Source organism: Megascapheus bottae, chromosome 5 (assembly GCF_031878675.1).
Source record: "Megascapheus bottae isolate mThoBot1 chromosome 5, mThoBot2.hap1, whole genome shotgun sequence".
NCBI lineage: Eukaryota > Metazoa > Chordata > Mammalia > Rodentia > Geomyidae > Megascapheus > Megascapheus bottae.
Genome location: NC_143513.1, coordinates 26,793,709 through 26,812,097, shown reverse-complemented (window position 1 = coordinate 26,812,097; position 18,389 = coordinate 26,793,709). Strand labels below are relative to the sequence as shown.

Here is an 18,389-nt window from a genome sequence, read left to right as displayed (position 1 = left end):
TAACCCAATACTGAAAAAAATTGAGCCTACATGTTAGGAATGAGTTAGGGTAAAGAAAAAGCATGCAGGTCAACAATTATAAAATTTTGTCTACTCATTTAGGCCAGCAGGTCCTAAATAGTCGAAATCTCTAACCAGTTGATTTTACATTTCCATGAGCAATCTTAGATAGCTCATGATCTATGAGCTTTTAGTATACAGATTCTAATACTCTGTAAAGGAATGCTCATTACACAAACTTTTAATGAAAGGAAATCAAAATTTATCTTAGTTGTCTCATCTGGGTGAGGGAAGCTATTGATAAGACACTTTTCCTTTCAAGACATTTTGTAAACATATTGCATTTGCTATCTATGGCAGAGGTTGGAGGACCTAAAGTTGAGGCTAGCCTGGCTACCTACTAAGTTCAAGGCCAGCCTGAGCTGCCTAATGATCCTGTTTTAAACAACAACAAAATAAAACAAGGGCCAGGATGTAACACAGTGATACATCATTTGCCTACATATGCAAGGCTGTGGGTCTGATGCCCAATACCTCTAAACAAGCAAAATCTCCGAAACAAAATCTACCCATGTAAGTATTTTGTTTACACACACACAGACACACAAAAAAATTCAGGATGGTCCTTCAACATAGCAGTTAAAGACAAGTTGTTCTGATTAAGTAATTGCCAGAAAAAGTTGCCTTATTAAAAAAAAAATCTGTTCCTTAATACAGAGGAAATATACCATGGTATTAAATATTCTTTTCTGATAAAGGAAGCAACTACAGAAAGCCTTACTTATATTTGCTCAAAGTAACCAGTACTATTGAGGGGAAAAAAACCAAACTCAACAACTCCCAATACTACTTTCAAAACCAACATATCAAACTTGATTTTCATTAGAAAGTAGTTGTTTCACACCATTAATTCAAAAACTAAGACTCAGATTTTATATATATGTATAAATATCTATAAAAAACAATGCAAACAATTATTGAGCTTCATCTTCTGGACAAGAATGCCAAGTTAGTCTCTCTTCATAAAAAGCAATTACAATCTGAGGACACTTCATATTTGCCTCTTTTGCCAGCACCAAGTCAGCTTCATCTGAATCTTTCCATTTCATGAGAAACATCAATTCTCCACTGCTGTCTGTGGCACCAATTATTCGTTCAGGATCTAGACCTCTAGCAGGGTCTAGCCCCTTGGTTTGTCAGCAGTATCTCTTTTTTTCTTTGATTTGCTGTCATCAGATTCACTGTCTGATAAAGATTTTCTTTTTGTACCATCCTTTTCTTGACCAGATTTTTGAGAATGAAGAAATGCTTCAATTAATTCTGGACAATCTAAATTTTCTTCAGGTTCCCAAGTATCATCAGCATCTGTAAATCCCTTCCACTTCAGGAAATATTCTACCTTCCCATTTACTACATGCCGATCCAGAACTTTTTCCACAACAAATTCTTCAGGCTCTGCTTCTTCAACTTTTTTATTCTTTCCGTTTTGTTTCTTTCCCATTTTTTGCAATGTAGTTTTGTTAGAGGCCATTTTTAATTGTAGACTTGATGAGCTATTACTCAGATGCTCCCGGTCGTGATTGTGCAGCAGCAGCGTCTCCCTAAGGATTTTTTTTTAAGGATTCTTTTTTACATTTACCTTCCCTAGCATTCATTGTTTCTCAGTAATAGTCATTCTGACTGGGTGGCCATGTTTATATGGGTACAAATCCTAATTATGAAGCCTCTCCTATAATTTCCTTTCCCTTGTTTTTTGTTTCATTTATTTTAAAGGTGATGTACTGAAGGATTAGAATTTCATAAGTCAGGTAATGGATACTTGTGTTTTCTCCCAGGTTTTCTCCCAACCTTCCCCACAAGTTGTCTAGTTGATTTTCATCAGTGTCCAGTATTATTGCTGCAATTGTTCACCCTTTATCACATCATTTCTGTGCTTCCCCTATTCCTTCTCCAAAACAGATAACCATACATACAAGGCAAAATATACAGAGAACCAAAACAGCAACCCAAAAGAACAAAAAAGTCATTTGCATTTCTCAGAATTCATTTCATATGATCATACACTTATAGCTATTGGTCCTTTGTGATCCTTTCCTAAGAATATACTCCTTTGAGCCGGGTGTGGTGACTCATGCCTGTAATCCTAGCTACTCAGGAGGCTGAGATCTGATGATCAAGGTTCAAAGACAGCCCTGGCACAAAAGAACCTGAGACTCTTATCTCTAGTTAACCTCTAGAAAATGGGAAGTGGTACTTGTCTCAAGGGTAGGGTAGTAGCCTTGAGCTGAAGAGTTCAGGGACAATACCCAGGCCCAGGGGGAGGGTGGTAGCTTAGAGCTGTAGAGCTCAGGGACAGCACCCAGATCAAGTTCAAACCCTATGACCCCCATATATATATGTATATATATATGTATGTATATATATTCTCATATGTATATTCTCTTGTTCTCAGTGTGTGAGTGTCTAGAGTCCTGTATCCTGTCCAAGTATATTTTACCATCTAGTATGTTTACTTACAGGTTTATAGGCACATAGTTACAAAAAATGAGGGAAACAAACCTAATTTTGTAATCACCACTTGAAAACATCATCTCTTAGTATTATCATATAGATAATTAAGTTGTAATAGAATTTTAGAAGGAAGATGCTTAGACTGGTTTTTATATTCTCTTAAAATCCCCTCATTTCTATTAAATGGGTTAGAATATTGTGTTATATTTCTTGCTTTAGTTATTTGAGAATTTTCTATTTTTTTTAAGCTAAATGTTTATACATTGTGGTGATGAAAGAAGTAATTCTTTTTTTTGGTTGATTTTTTTGTATTTTTCTATTCTCTGTATGCTGGTTTTAAATATTCCTTTCTTCTGTTAGGTATAGATTTTATTTTTCTAGTTCCCTTCAGTTGTAAAAAGTACATTATTTGAGATACTCTTTTTAATTTATTGATTTAAGCTTCACATTTTCTTGTAAGACTGTTCTTACCATATCCTATAACTTTCCCTTGTATTTTCATCTTTTTAGTTATTTAGGAGTATGTTGTTTAGTCAGAATATGTAGAGTTTTAGTTTCCTTGTTGTATTCCCTGATTTATTTCTTTGTGATCTAAAAATATACTTTGTGTCATGTATCTATCTCCTATATTTTAAAAGGTTTTTATACCCATGTATTCTCTTTTAGAGAGTATTATTTGTGAACTACAAAGAAAAATAATGCATTGTGCTGTTGTTGGCTACAGTATTCTCTGTATATCTCTTAGGACATGGTGATCTATAGTGTCCCTCAGCTTCTCTGTTTTTTTACTGGTTGCTCTAACCATTATTGAAGTCTGGTAATATCATGGACTTACTGTCTCTCAACTCTTAAAAGTTGCCTCACATACTTTATATATGTATAATTCCTTTCTGTGTCTCTTAATAGCCTTCTACTTGGCTGCTTTCTCTAATAATATTGAATATGTTCCCTTTTATTATCATTTTAGTGAAAGATCTTTTTACTTCACCCTACATGTGTTCTCAGATCTATAGTATGTGGTTTGATCCTGTTATTTATGTACATAGACAACATAATTTCTGTTGTTATGGAGTTTAGTTTACTCACATTTAATGTAATTACTAATGGGGAAAAGTTTATTACTTGTCATTTTGTTGCTTATACTGTTTGTTTTTCTAGGCATTATAACATTTTTTGTAATTTATTCTCCTTGATGTCTTTGAGTGTAGTTGGAATTTTGTAAACACATGCTTTCTCATTTCCTTTACCCAATGCTTGGACATTGCATATTAGACTCTTAAGACTATAACTACCTATTTTTAAATTTGTAGTTTACAGTAGTTATTCTTTAAAAAAAAAACAAAACCCTGGGGGGAGAGTGGGAGGGAAATGGGGACCATGTCATGAGAAAGGGTATCAGTGTTTGTGAAGTTATGCACCTTCTATCTGGTGAATATAATGTAACCCTCCTATTAATCACAACTTAAAAAATAAATTAATTTTTTAAAAACTCTTTGTCCTTTTCTCTTTTTTTTTAATTTCTATAGTGTGTGTAATGTTATGTTGTTTAGTTTGATACAGTATTGCATAAATGCCTTCGGTGTTGTTTATATTTCTTCTTTTCTGTTTTATTGGTATATATGAAATATCTATTTCTATGACTTCTTCTTACTGAATTTTAATATCACAAATTATACCTGTATGTACCATGTACTCATTAATACACATTTTTTTAAAAAAAATTTGTGTCAGAAGTAAAAATGACTTAAAATTATAATGATTGAGAGATTTTAGTTTTTAATTTAAGATTATTTACAACTTCTTGTTGGGAAAGTCTAGTGATAATGAAAAGATTTCTCCTTTATTGTTTGTAGGATATTTTCTATGAATATAATGTTAATATTTTAACTTTAAATGTAAAATTCCACATCCTTCTATCTTATATGATATTAACTAAGAAATTTGCTAATAACCTTATGGAATAGGCTTTGCATAAAATTACTTTTCTCCTCTTTTCTTCCAAGATTTTATTATTGCCTTTGACTTTTGATTATTTAATTGCCATGTGTCATGATTTGGGTCCTTTTCAATTTATTCCATTGAGAGGTCTTAGAGCCTCATATATTTATTTATATTATTTCCTTAAATTTGCATTGTTTGCAGCAGTTATTCTTTAAATAAATCCTTTGTCCTTTTGTCTTTCTCTTCAAGTTGGATACAGTATTTCATAAATCTCTTAGTTGTTGTTCACATGTCTTTTTTCTTTTCTCTCCCTAAAATTACTTTCAAATTATTTTTATGTAGACCGTTCTTGCCTTCTGCGTCATTATTAGTACTGCTACTGAATCCCTGTAGTAGTAAATTTTTCACTTCAATTATTGTACGTTTTTTTACCTCCAACATTTCTTTTATTATTTCTGTTATTATTATTGTATCTATTTAAGGCAATTTTCATTGTATTCGTGGGGCTTGAACTCTGGGCCTATGTGTTGTCCCTGACCTCAAGGTTAGTACTGTAACACTTTGAGCCACAGCACCACTTCTGGTTTGCTGCTGGTTAATTGAAGATAAGAGTCTGATGGACTTTTGTGCCCAGGCTGGCTTTGAACCACGGTCCTCAGATCTCAAGCCGCCTGAATAGCTAGGATTACAGGCATGAGCCACCAGTACCCAGCTAGCTTGTTCTTTTTAAGTGTTGCCTTCATAACTTGTTGGCAGAAGCCAACTGGCAGTCTGAATTGCTAAAAGCAGGATGCATATATAGTAACAATAGTTGAAGAAGCATCACAGCAGCCTGACATAAACAGATATTGGCATTTATGAGTTAATCATGGTGTATTAGGTGAAATAAGTGTTCAAATTCCTTCATATTAGTAAATAGAAAATTCTAGATCAAATGAATAAAACTTGAATTCAAATCCCAAGAATATAGTCAAGTCCCCTCAATTATTTTTTACATGTGAGTCATTTTTAGAATCACATCACACTCAAATGAAGGGGAGACTCATTGGGGAGGACCATAGTATACTTGTGAATGTGATTACTGCTATTCTTTCTCTGTCATTCTTAAAGGGAGCTTTGTTGTCCTCTTTATCAGGTAACTGTTCATTGAGGGGAAAGGAAATAGTCAGACCTTTCTGACACAATTGATTCCTGCTCAAAGTTGATGTTGATTCCAGAGGACTCAAACTGTTTCAGTATTCTTCTAGTCACTGTAAAGGCTTATAGAGATCAGGTAATGAAGTTTTGGTTTAGGTCGGTCTCGAAATAGATATAACAGATCTCTTAACCCTGTTGATTGATGCCACTGATGCTGTTTTGGTCTTAAGAAAACAGTAAATCAAAAGAAAGACTTTTATTGGGATTGGTTCTTTGATTAGTGTCTCTTTTTTCTCTCATTTTTCTACTGTTTCATTTTCTCCTTTGTTCATTTATTAATTTTCATTTCTTTTCCTCCTTACCTTTCTGGCAAACTGTTCCTCCTTACCTTTGAATCCTATTGATAGCTAAGCCCTCAATCACTGCTCCCCATCACAACTGATCTCTGTACCAACACTGAGTATATTCCCTATCTCATTACTTACCTCTCATATCTCTTGCCCCTTAATGTTTACCATTAAAAAAATAAGAAACTAATTCTTTGAACATATAGTGAAACTGGAGGAATAGATAAAGCAAACAGTGGTACTCTACTGCATGTAAGATAATAATGTCTCTAAAGCAGAATAAGGTACTAGAGATGACAAACACCCCACTCCAGTACAGGAACATCATCAACCATCTAGTCAACAGGAAGATATCAGGACTCGAAAGTCAATACTAAAATGATCTTCAAAAGAATAAAACCTATCACAGAAGTACAAGAAATATGAGGAATCAGGGAAATGAAACACCCACTAGAAAACAACAACAAAGAAACAGAATGATTGTGAACCATGAAACAAAGGAACAGAATGATAGTGCAAATATGACATATTAGGCTCAAAGAACTACTGATAGAATTGTTTGATGAAAAAATAAATTCCATATGGAATTTTGTAATTGCAGTGAAGCTAATCAAAGAATAACAGAAGAATTAATGAAGAAGATAAAATGTTAAATGAATTTCAAAAGAATGCAAAGGAGTTCAATGAAGAAATAGCTGCACAACTAAAAGAGATAAAAGAAATTCAGATAGTATAGTTCCTTAGAAAGACAAAAATAAAAGTTCAAAAAAAAAGTACTGGGAAGCACTCATATTGTAGTATGTACTAGTCTGTGAACAATGTCAGTGAAAGAGAGCAAGCATGTGGGTGGTGGGGTTGAGCTAGTGTTCAGTGCACTAGTTGTACAAAAAAGAAATGAAGTGAGCCAGCTTTTGTTCATTTAAAAAATGGTGTTTTGCAGAAAGCATTTTGTTACATTGCAGATTTTAATGTATTTAATAAATGCAACATGCAGATTTAAAAAAAAAGTACTGGGAAGTGGTACTAGGAAAGAGTGGGATAGGGTCAAGGGGAAATGGGTGGACAAATTAAGAGTAAAGGAGGGAGAATGAAGTCAAGAATCCAGTGTATAACCTATAAAGTTAAGAGTGAGGGAAAGGGAGGTAGTAGAAGGATGGATGAGAAAAGTTGAAATGGTGACATTGGTCAAGATATTGTATTCAGAAACTATCTTGTTATATGGCAAATACTTTATACAACCACTTAAAAGATATTTTTTTGCTAGTCCTGGGGACTGAACTCAGGTCCTGTACCACTTGAGCCACGGCACAACTTCTGGCTTTTTCTATGTATGTGGTACTGAGGAATTGAACCCGAGTCTTTGCATTCTAGACAAATACTCTACCACTAGGCCAAACTCCTGGCCCCAAAAGTTAACTTTTGAAAACACTTATGAAAACAAAAAAAGAAGCCACAGATAAGTCAATAAAATAGTCAGTGCAGGACTTGGAAAAAACTTTCACCAAAGTGATAAAAATTCTGAAAAATCAAACAGAAGGCAGAATAATAAAAAAACAAAGGTGGAAAGCTTCTGCAGCATAATAGATGACATAGAAGACAACACATTTATTAAATTTAATGTATATCCTAAAAAAATTTGAAAATTTAGGGGATGGATAGTGTTGACAGGAATAGGAAAGAATGATGCATTACATTCATAAACTCATTTGTTGAATGAGTTTGTTGTACAAATACCTAATGATAATAAAAATATACTCATAAATTGACATGTTCAATTTAAAACAACTTTGTACAAATATTAAAAAATAATTTAAGAATAAATTTGTTATTAAAAGAAAGTTAAAAGGATTGCGATTCCTACTGCATCTCCATCTCCTGTCTGGCCTACACAGAAGATCTTGAGGAATGCAGAAAAGTATCATAAACTTAACCCAGTAGTGATAGTGACTCCACTTGCACTTGCTGTACCTGATATGATTTTACTGCTTAAGCAAATTCCAGATACCTGGACTGTAGTTATTGATTTGGTATTTATCCTTTTCTTTTCTTTTCTTTCTTGTGCTGGTACTGGAACTTAAACTGAAGGCCTCATGCTTAGTTCAGTTTTCTTGTTCAGGTATTTCATTTTACCATTTGAGCCACTCTTCTAGTCTGGCTTTTTTTCCCTCCTGAGTAATTGCAAACTTTTCTGCCAAAACTGCCTTCACATCCTTATATTCTAGGTTCCAGGCTTCGTAGTAGCTAGGTTTATAGATGTGGGCCACCTAGTGTCTAGACTTTTTTCCATTATCCTGTTCATAGGGGTCATTATAAGAACTTTGCTTTCAGCTGACCCAAAACAATAATACACTTTCACTGTCATACCTCAGAAATATATATGTATTTATCTCTAGGACTGTGTCATAATTTATTTCACAGGGATTTTTTTTTTTGCCAGTCCTGGGGTTTGAACTCAGGGCCTGAGCACTGTACTTGGTCTTTCTCAGGGCTAGAGCTCTACCATTTGAGCCATAGTACCATTTCCAGCTTTTCCTATATATGTGTGATACCAGGGAATTGAACCCAGGTCTTCGTGTGTGCTAGGCAAGCACTCTACCACTAGGCCAAACTCCTGGCCCTTTACAGGCATCTTGAGTGACTCTCTTCTACAAGATGTCACACTAGTCCTTTGTATTGATGATCTCGTGCTAAATGAACCTAGTAAGAAATAGCTAATAGATTCTAGACTTTGGCAAGGCATTTTGCACATCAGAATTCGGGATAAAAGCAAAAACTTGAGGGCCTTCTACTTCAGTGAAATATCCAGGGTCCTAATGGTATGGATTATAACAAATATAGAAAGCAGCTCTACAGCCAAAAATAGAAGTTCCATACTTAGTGGTAAGATTTAGAATTGGGCAGTCTTCATTTGGGTGCCACTTCAGTCAGTGTCAGTGGGCTCATGAACATTGTGCCACTGATAGAGGGGTTGTACATGGGTATATAACATGGGCTTCCATTCATCAAGGCTATTCTGATCATGACCACTGCTAAGTGCCTAGTATACCAGCTGCTAAAGTCAATAAAGAGCCACCTCATCTAAGGTGATTCTTCACCAACCTAGTGGCAGGTTGTTTACATTGAACCTTTCCATGCTGATTCCACCTTTCTTCTTACTGAAATATTTATCCTTAGGTTTTTGTTTTGTTTTGCTCATCCCCATGACTTGAAATCTGGACCTGGGCTCTATCTCTGATCTTCTTTGTGCTCAGTGATAGAGCTCTACCACTGAAGCCATAGTACTACTTCTAGCTTTTTTATTGGAGATGAGTTTCTTGGGCACTTTTCTGCCTGTGCTAGCTTCAAAGTAAGATCCTCAGGTCTCAGCCTACTGAAAGTTAAGATTATAGACATGCGCTTCTGGTGCCCAGCTAAGGAATAGGTTTTACTGAACCTGCTCCACATAGCCCCACAAAATGCTTTATCTACATGGTGTTTCACATTTCCCTCCTGAACTCCCTTGACTGAAAATGAAGCATGACAGAGTGCCATACTAATGGTTGTCCTGGAATATGTAACTTGACCAAAGAGTGCTATATCCTTTTAGAGATTCAGCTATAGCACCCACAGTGTGTATTAACAACTGAATGGGAAGAGCAAGTATGAATTCTGGGTTCCCCTGTGTTCTCCAGATACTGTAGAACTATTGAGATAGACTTGAGTACCACCCGACTCAGATTGAAGAACTAGGTACCTACCTGTGTGTTCACTCTTTAGTGGAGGAATGGAAATCCCTATTTACTTTCCACTTGACCTTTTCTTATACCACCCCAATGTGACAAGTAGTGAGGCCTTTAAAAGCTAATAAGAGTGAATCTCAAAGCTTGCATTTTTTCTGTGGTATTTGCTTTTGTAGACATTATCAACAGTTGTCTTAAATGCCCTTATTGGCTGAATGTTGTCAAGAAGACTCAAGGAAATCATAATGTCTTTTGTTGATTATAAGATCTCTATCTAGACTTTTACTTTTCATCTATATGAGTCTTTTTATGTTTGCTCTTATGTAATATCCACCATTATTAAAATTATATTAAGGTGAAGATATAAAGAATATTATACCAACTTGTCTTCACAGTAGTGGAAAGAATCCTGTCATTTATTGTTTTGTGGGGGTGTATCATATGATCTGCTTTAAAATTTCTTCTCTATCAGTAGTTGCCTTTTGTTCTGGTTTTGAGTTACAGCTTTTATGATTACTTTTGCAAATTATTGTTACTGTATTTGTTTTTACTTTATGAAGAACAACAAAGATTGACTTTTTTCTCCCCTGGGAATATTTATCTAGTCTTGTTAGTTGAAAAGTCTTACCTTTCCTTACTGAAATTTGTTCACAATAAATGGAATCTGTATGTTTATTTTTACCTTACCTCTTGGCCTAGACCTTTTCCCTGAGCTCTTCAGCTCAAGGCTACGGTCCTACCTCTTGTGCCATAGCCCCACTTCCTGTTTTCTAGTGAATTATTAGAGATAAGAGCTAGCCCGGGCTGGCTTTATACATGATCCTCAGATCTTAGCCTCGTGAGTAGCTAGGATTATAAGCATGAGCCACCTCACCGGTTTGTTTTGAGGTTTTTTGTTGTTACTGCTCTTTTTTTACTCTCTCCTTGAACTTGTTTTACCATGTGCTACTTGAGCCACATCCAAGTCCTTTTTTATTTTGCTCATTTTCAGATAGGTTTCTAATTTTTGCCAGGGTCAGGTTCTTAAACATTGACCTTCTATCTATGCTCTTGCACAGCTAGAATTACAGGTTTGTGCTAGCAGGTCCAGCTTGGTTATATTTGAGATAGGCTCTTGCTAACTTTTTGTCCAGTCTCTGCCTTCATATAACGGATAATCATGACACTCTAAGCCCGGATTATATCAGCTCTGTTTTAGTTTATACTGGGTACTATTACATGATCAGTCAAGTTTCTGTTTTGACCACTTTCCACTTTTAGGTAAATACCCTGCAAGAGTCAATAAAACATTTATTGGGATTTATATTGTAATTGTGTAGACAATAGACAATATAGCTTGGATGAGAATTGGTATTTTTAACATATTTATCCTTCCAGTCAGTGAATTTATTACATTTCTTCAGTCATTTATGTCATTTTAAATTTTCCTCAATGTATGTGAATTAATGTACCTTCTATCTGGCAAATATCATGTAACCCTTGTACCAATTACAATAAAAAATAAAAAAAAAATAAAAAAATTTTTCCTAAGCTATGTTTTAGCTTTTTCCACATCAGATCTTATACACAATTTGCTAAACTTTATGTAAATTTTGTATTTAGTATAGTTGTAAATACTTTAAAATAGTTACATTAGTGTACAAAATAACATTTGTTATAGAATATAGTTTAGCTCTCCTTTTAAATCCAGTTAACAATATTTGGATAAAGTTGGTTGGTTTCAGTCTTAGCATCTTGTTACTCCTTTACATCCTTCTGGTTTTTAAATTTTAACCTTTTACTCTGCCTTCTTTGGATTGTGCCTTTTCAAACTCAACTTCCATAATTGCTTTGTTATTTTTGTTCTGAGATTTCTGTCTTCTGAGGAAGGATTTCATTCTTCCTCATTTTTTAATAGAAATTTAAACTCATCAGGCTTCTGTTGTTGTTGTCACTGTTATTGATGGTGCTGGTTCTGGGGCCTGAACTTCAGGTCTGGGTGCTGTCCCTGAGCTTTTTTGCTGATGGAAAGTACTCTACCATTTGAACCACAGCTTCACTTTCAGGTTTATGGTGGTTAACTGGGGATAAGAGGATATTTCTGCCCTGACTGGCTTTGAACCTTGATGCTCATATCTTCTTGTGTAGCTAGAATTACAGCACCTAGCTTTCATTTTTTCTTTGTTGTTTTAAGTGGTTTTGACTTAAGTTTTAACATATATACTTGAAATTACTACTGAAAGAGAAGCTTACCTTCCTAAAAAATACGAGAGCTCATGATATTAAGCTCTCATGAATTGCTTTTATATTTGTGCTTCATTTTATATCTTGTTATATTTATTTAGGTAAGTTTATTTCAGGAAGCCAATGGCTATATTAGTCTACAATTTTATCTACTTCTTTTCTTTCCTTTTATTGTATCACGATTGCTTTTTTTTATTGTATTTATCCTTTCAGAATTTCCTTGGTTACCAATTTCTGGAGTTAATTGCTTTTATCAGATCAAGAATATTTTTAGCCAGAATCCTTTTGAAAGTACTATTTCTCATTTGCTTTTCTGGGATTTCAGTTCACTGTATTTTTTATTTTTTTATTGATTTCCCTATTTTTCTTGTTCAGTCTTATAGTATTTTTCTGTTCATGTTTTGCATTCTAATTTCTTTATATGTTTATTGCATTTCATTTTTCTAGTTCGGCTGTCTATTGATTTTTTAATTTAATTCCATTTACTAGATATAGTTCTCTTAGGTTAATTTTCAAATATGTTCTCTATGCTTCTTGGTCTTATTTCATTTTCATATCTATATAATGTAAGTGTCTCTCATATCATTTTTATAGTTAATATTCCATCATCTATGGTTGAATCTGGCTGTTTGTTGAATTGTATACTTTATAATTCAGGCTGATGAGTCATGAGTATAGTCATGAGTATAAGGCTTTTAATGACAAATATCCAGTTGGGCTAACTTGCTGAGGCCAGATTTATACTTTGAGTTATAAAGTGGTTGGGTAAGTATCTGGCAACTTTAAGGGAGTTATAGCTCTTCTATCCCAATATTTGCACATTTAAAGGAAAAATAAATCTTTGAAAGACCTTTTCTGTTATACTGTGTTAACAGTAGTTGCCAGTATTTAACAGTACTCTGTTACATCTCATTTCAAGAAGCTATCAGTTGTCTGTCTGTATATTATCAAAATTTGAAGAGATCAAAATATTTTGCTGTATATTCAGAGTACGTCTATTCCATATAAAGGTATATTTGGAAATACCTTAGGTATAGACAATTTTTTATTTTAATGTGATATTTATATTCTATGATATAAGACCAAGAAAGGCCTTTGAAATTTGTTGTATGATGATTCTGCTTTACTCTAAATTTACATTTGTTTGTAGTTAATAAGCCTTTTTTTCAAATTCGATTTCTGTTTTAGGCTAAAACTCTCATAGAAAGATTTTTTAATCAGCAAGTAGAAGCTATTGGCAGACGCTCAGAGCCATTGCCTGAAATATACTATATTGAAGGTACTCTCCAAATGGTTTGGATCAATCGCTGCTTTCCGGGGTATGGAATGAATGTCCTGAAGCATCCAAAATGTCCTGAGTGCTGTGGTATGTAATGAACTGTGCCATCATGTTTTGTATGAATGAAAATGCTCATGTTTTCACTGTGCCTAAGTGAATGTATACATTATTTTAAAGCTATTTGAAGAAATGTATAAGCAGACTTTAGGCTAAAGATGTAAAGACTAAAACTGGTAAGGAGTTGGTGGCTCAGGCATGTAATCCTACTTAATCAGGAAATAGAGATCTGAGGATCATGGTTTGAATCTAGCCCAGGCAGGAAAATTCACAAGATTTTTAACCTAAATTAACCAGCAAAAAGCTGGAAGTGGAATTTTAGCTTTGGTAGATCACTAGACTTGAGTGGAAAATGCTAAGGGACAGCACTCAGGCCCTGATTTAAAAAAAAAAAAATTACAAAAAAATATAAAAGCTAGCTCCATTTTGGTCTTTGGTCTTGGTATTGATATTGTGGCAAAGATGGTTGCTAGGCAGTTGTTAGGGAAGAAATATAGATATAGGTAGGTGGCAGTTGATTCATTTTCCCTACATCAAGACAAACAATTATAATTTACCATTTCACATCTGCTGTTGGTAAGTTTAGCTAACTTTGTGACTTTTTGTTTTTCTTTGAAGTAAGTATTTGAGTTGTTTTGTTGCAGGTTTCCCCCACACCCCACCTTGGCCATAGCACTGCATGATCTGAGCCACTCTGTCATACATTTAACTTCTTGCTTTGGTAGAAAATCATTACTTCTATGGAGGTAGTTGGTTTAAAATGCAAACAGTAGATTCCGTATTAGCATTTTTGTTATTAAGAATTGAATAGGGCACTTAGGCTATATCTGAGCTTTTTGTCTTTTTAGAATAAATAGTATTTTCAACATACAAATATGTCTTATAGAAAACAATAAAAAAACTAGAACAAATGAAGCAAAAAAAAGAAAGAAAAAAGGCTAAATTTTAATTCTAAATTATTTGCAGCATAATTGACCATTTTCTTTCCACCTTCTCTGATGAATTTTCCTTTATTCTATTAAGAAAGATTAAAAGCCTTTGAATTAATTGAATACTGAGTATATTCTGTGTACCTTTATTTGGCTAGATTCTGCTTTATAATTTTTTGTGGTTTTGTTTAAATATGTGAAATGTGGCAAAATACTGAAAATGTTATCTTAGGAAATGCAGTATATATTTAACAAAACAATTGTAGACACCAATTTTGTAACAGTTTTGATCATGTGAAACTAAGCACATCACTTGTGGAACACTGATAAAAATGAAATCCTAGAAATACACAGTATTGTATGCAGTAAATGTCCACTGTTAAGTAGATAAAGTTGTTTTAAAATGTATTTAGACACATAAATTTTTTTCTCCATGTATTTTTTAAAGAATGTATTAACATTGATTTTTATAACATATTTCAAATGACGTATTTAACAAACAAGTATTCAAGAAGGGAATCTCTATATACAATCACTGGCACTTAGATTTTAAAAAATAATTAAAATTAGGCTGAGGGTTTGTATGTCATATATATGTATATATATTAATCTATGTAAAAAATAATTATTGTAATTAATAGAAGGGTTACATTATATTCACCAGATAGAAGGTGCATTACTTTTCATACACTGATACCCTTTTTCATGTCTTGGTCCCCATTTCCCTACCCCCACCCCTCCCCTCATCTTGTTTTCCCCCCTTCCCTATCCAATTTCCAATAACCAACTGAGCATATATACAATATATCAGATAACAAGGTGAAATACTGTAACAATATGAAATAACCAAGGGAGAGCAAAACAGATGAGAGGTAACAATACATTAAGGACAGCAGTCATTCATTATATGGCTTTTGTTTCTTTTTTTGATATTTTTATTGTAATTAATAAAAGGGTAACATGATATTTGCCAGATAGAAGGTGCATTAATACATTGATACCCTTTCACATGTCTTGGTCCTCATTTCCCTCCCCCCCATCTTGTTTTTCCCCCTTCCCTATCCAATTTCAAATAACCAAATACAAATATATACAATATATCAGATAACAAAGTCAGATAACAATATGAGATAACCAAGGGACAGCAAAAGAGATGAGAGATAATGTAGTACCTTAAGGACAACAATCATTCACTATATGGCTTTTGTTTCAACCTAGAGGTCCTTTCAATTAGCTTCATACTATATGGCCTTATGTATCAAGGGTTTGCTGAATTGCAAATCTCTGCTAGTAGAGCCCAAGGTTTCTACTGATTATGACAAATGAGGGAAACCATTGAGCCTAAGTTCCTTTGAGTCTGGCTTTTTTCTAAGTCTTTCCATTTCCTAACAAATGGGTCGATGTCGTTTTTTCTGACAGCAGCATAGAATTCCATTGTGTACAAATACCACATCTTGTTGATCCACTCGTCAACTGAGGGACATCTAGGTTGGTTCCATATCTTTGCTATGGTAAATAGTGCTGCAATGAACATTGTTGTGCTGGTGGATTTAGTATGTCCTAGTTTCTGGATGGTTGGGTAAATGCCAAGTAGTGGAATTGCTGAGTCATAGAGGAGCTCTATGTTTAGTCCTTTGAGGCACTGCCATACTGCTTTCCATAGTGATTGAACGAGTTGGCACTCCCACCAACAGTGTAGTAGTGATCCCTCCTAGCCACATCCCCTCCAGCATCTGTTGTTATTCGTTTTCTTGATCCTGGCCATTCTAACTGGAGTGAGGTGGAATCTTAGTGTTGTTTTGATTTGCATTTCTTTTATGACCAGAGATGTTGAGCATTTCTTCATATGTCGATAGGCCATTTTTGTTTCTTCTTCAGAGCAGACTCTCTTTAAGTCTTTGGCCCATCTTTTAATGGGATGGTTGTTACTTTGGAGATTACTTTTGGAGTGATCCAACATTTGAGCTGTTGATATATTTTAGATATGAGGCCTTTGTCCCTTGTATGGTTGGTGAAGATCTTCTCCCACTCTGTAGGTTTCCTAATTAATTTACTAGCTATGTCCTTTGCCATAGAAAAGCTCTGCAGTTTAATGCAGTCCCCCTTATCCAACCTTTCTCTGATTTGTTGTGATTCTTGGTCCTTATTAAGAAAGTTTCTACCTGTGCCAAGGAGGTCTAGTGTATCTCCTATTCCTACTTGTAAAGTTTTCAGTGTGTCAGGTTTTACCTCCAGGTGTTTGATCCATTTGGAGTTAATTCTAGTGCAGGGTGACAAAGAAGGATTCAACTTTAGTTTTTTGCAGGTACTTAACCAGTTCTGGCAGCACAACTTGAAGAGGCTATCTTTCTTCGATTCTATTTTTTTTTTTGGCTCCCTTGTCAAAAGATTAGGTGGCCATAGGTCTGTGGTTTAATATCTGGGTCCTCAGTTCTATTCCATTGATCTTCAGGCCTGTTCTTGTGTCTCAATAGATGCGGAAAAGGCATTTGACAAGATCCAAAACCCCTTTATGTTAAAAGCTCTGGAGAAACTAGGAATCCATGGAACATTCCTCAATATAATAAAGGCTGTGTATGACAAACCCACAGCTAGTATTATATTTAATGGCGAAAAGCTAAAGCCATTCCCTCTAAAATCAGGAATGAGACAAGGATGCCCACTCTCTCCACTCCTCTTTAACATAGTATTAGAATTCCTAGCCAGTGCAATATGACAAGAAACAAGCATAATAGGGAAAGAGGAAGTAAAACTATCCCTCTTTGCAGATGACATGATTCTGTATTTAAAGCATCCTATAGACTACTCCCAAGCTCCTTGAGCTGATTCAAAACTTTGGAAGGGTAGCAGGCTATAAAATTAACCCTCAAAAATCAACTGCCTTCCTCTACGCCAACAGTGAGAGGAATGAGGCAACAACCAGGAAAGCAACTCCTTTTGCAATAGCCTCAAAGAAAATAAAATACCTAGGAATTACCTTAACTAAGAATGTAAAGGACCTTTTTGATGAAAACTTTAAAACCCTGAGAAAGGAAATTAAAGCAGAACTGAGGAAATGGAAAAACCTCTCATGCTCCTGGATTGGAAGAATCAACATCGTGAAAATGACAGTCTTGCCAAGGGCTATCTACAAATTCAACGCAATACCCATCAATATCCCAATGTCATTCTTTAAAGAAATAGAAGAGGCAATCCAAAATTTCATATGGAATAATAAAAGACCCCGCATAGCAAAAACACTTCTTAGCAGAAAGAACAGCACAGGAGGAATACCAAACTTTAGACTCTATTACAGAGTTATAATTATATGGCTTTTGTTTCTATATCCTGCAAGTCCTTTCATTTAGCATTATACTATATGACCATGTGTGTCTGGGTTTTGCTCTATTGTAAATTTCTGCTAGGAGAGTCCAAGGTTTCTACTGATTATGAAAAATGAGGGAAACCATTGAGCCTATGTTCCTTTGAGTCTAGCTTACTTCACTTAATATGATTTTTTCTAAGTCTTTCCATTTCCTTAAATGGGGTGATGTCGTTCTTTTGGGCAGCAGCATAGAATTCCATTGTGTATAAATAACCACATCTTGTTGATCCACTGATCAACTGAGGGGCCTGTGGGTTGGTTCCATATCTTTGCTATGGTAAATAGTGCTGTAATGAAGATCATTGTGCTAGTGGATTTAGTATCTTATTCAGACATTCAACCTTGAGGAACCTGCGATTTAATTCTAAAGTCACAAGATCAGAAACAGGGCCAGGAGTGTGGTCTAGTGGTAGAGTGCTTGCCTAGTATGCAGGAAGCCCTGGGTACAATTCTTCGGTACCACATACCCAGAAAAAAAAAAAAAAAGCTGGAAGTTCTGTTGCTCAGTGGTAGAAAACTAGCCTTGAGAAAGCCCATGGACAGTACCCATGCCCTGAGTTCAGACCTCAGGACTGGTAAGAATAAAAGATTAGAAATAACAGCAAAAATGTTCTTATGTGACATTCTTTTACTTGATGTACTTCAGAAATTCTTTGATCTCTGAGAAAAAAAAAACAAAACATTCTTCCGATCCACAAAACTCTCATTCTTAATTTGAGTCATTTCCTTTCCAAGGAACCTAAATTAATGAAACATTGTGGTCAAAGTATTGATTTTTCTCTCAATTAGTACTAAAATAGGTTACCCAAATTTTCTTTAAAAAGATATAAATTAACTCTCAGTCCACCAAAATGAATACCAGGAAATTAGCACTTGTGTGGC

General features: G+C 34.7%; 1 protein-coding gene and 1 pseudogene across 1 annotated transcript in view; one reads left to right on the top strand and one right to left on the bottom strand.

Moving 5' to 3' along the window:
- Window positions 1-18,389, top strand: part of Zpbp (zona pellucida binding protein) — a gene marked incomplete at its 5' end in the record, with an annotated part of 81,853 nt that overhangs the window by 52,395 nt on the left and 11,069 nt on the right. Inside the window, 1 exon segment of the mRNA XM_090332217.1 lies at window positions 13,067-13,244. Coding sequence (XP_090188343.1) covers window positions 13,067-13,244 — 178 coding nt within the window.
- LOC150063151 (chromobox protein homolog 3 pseudogene) lies at window positions 824-1,609 on the bottom strand (annotated as a pseudogene).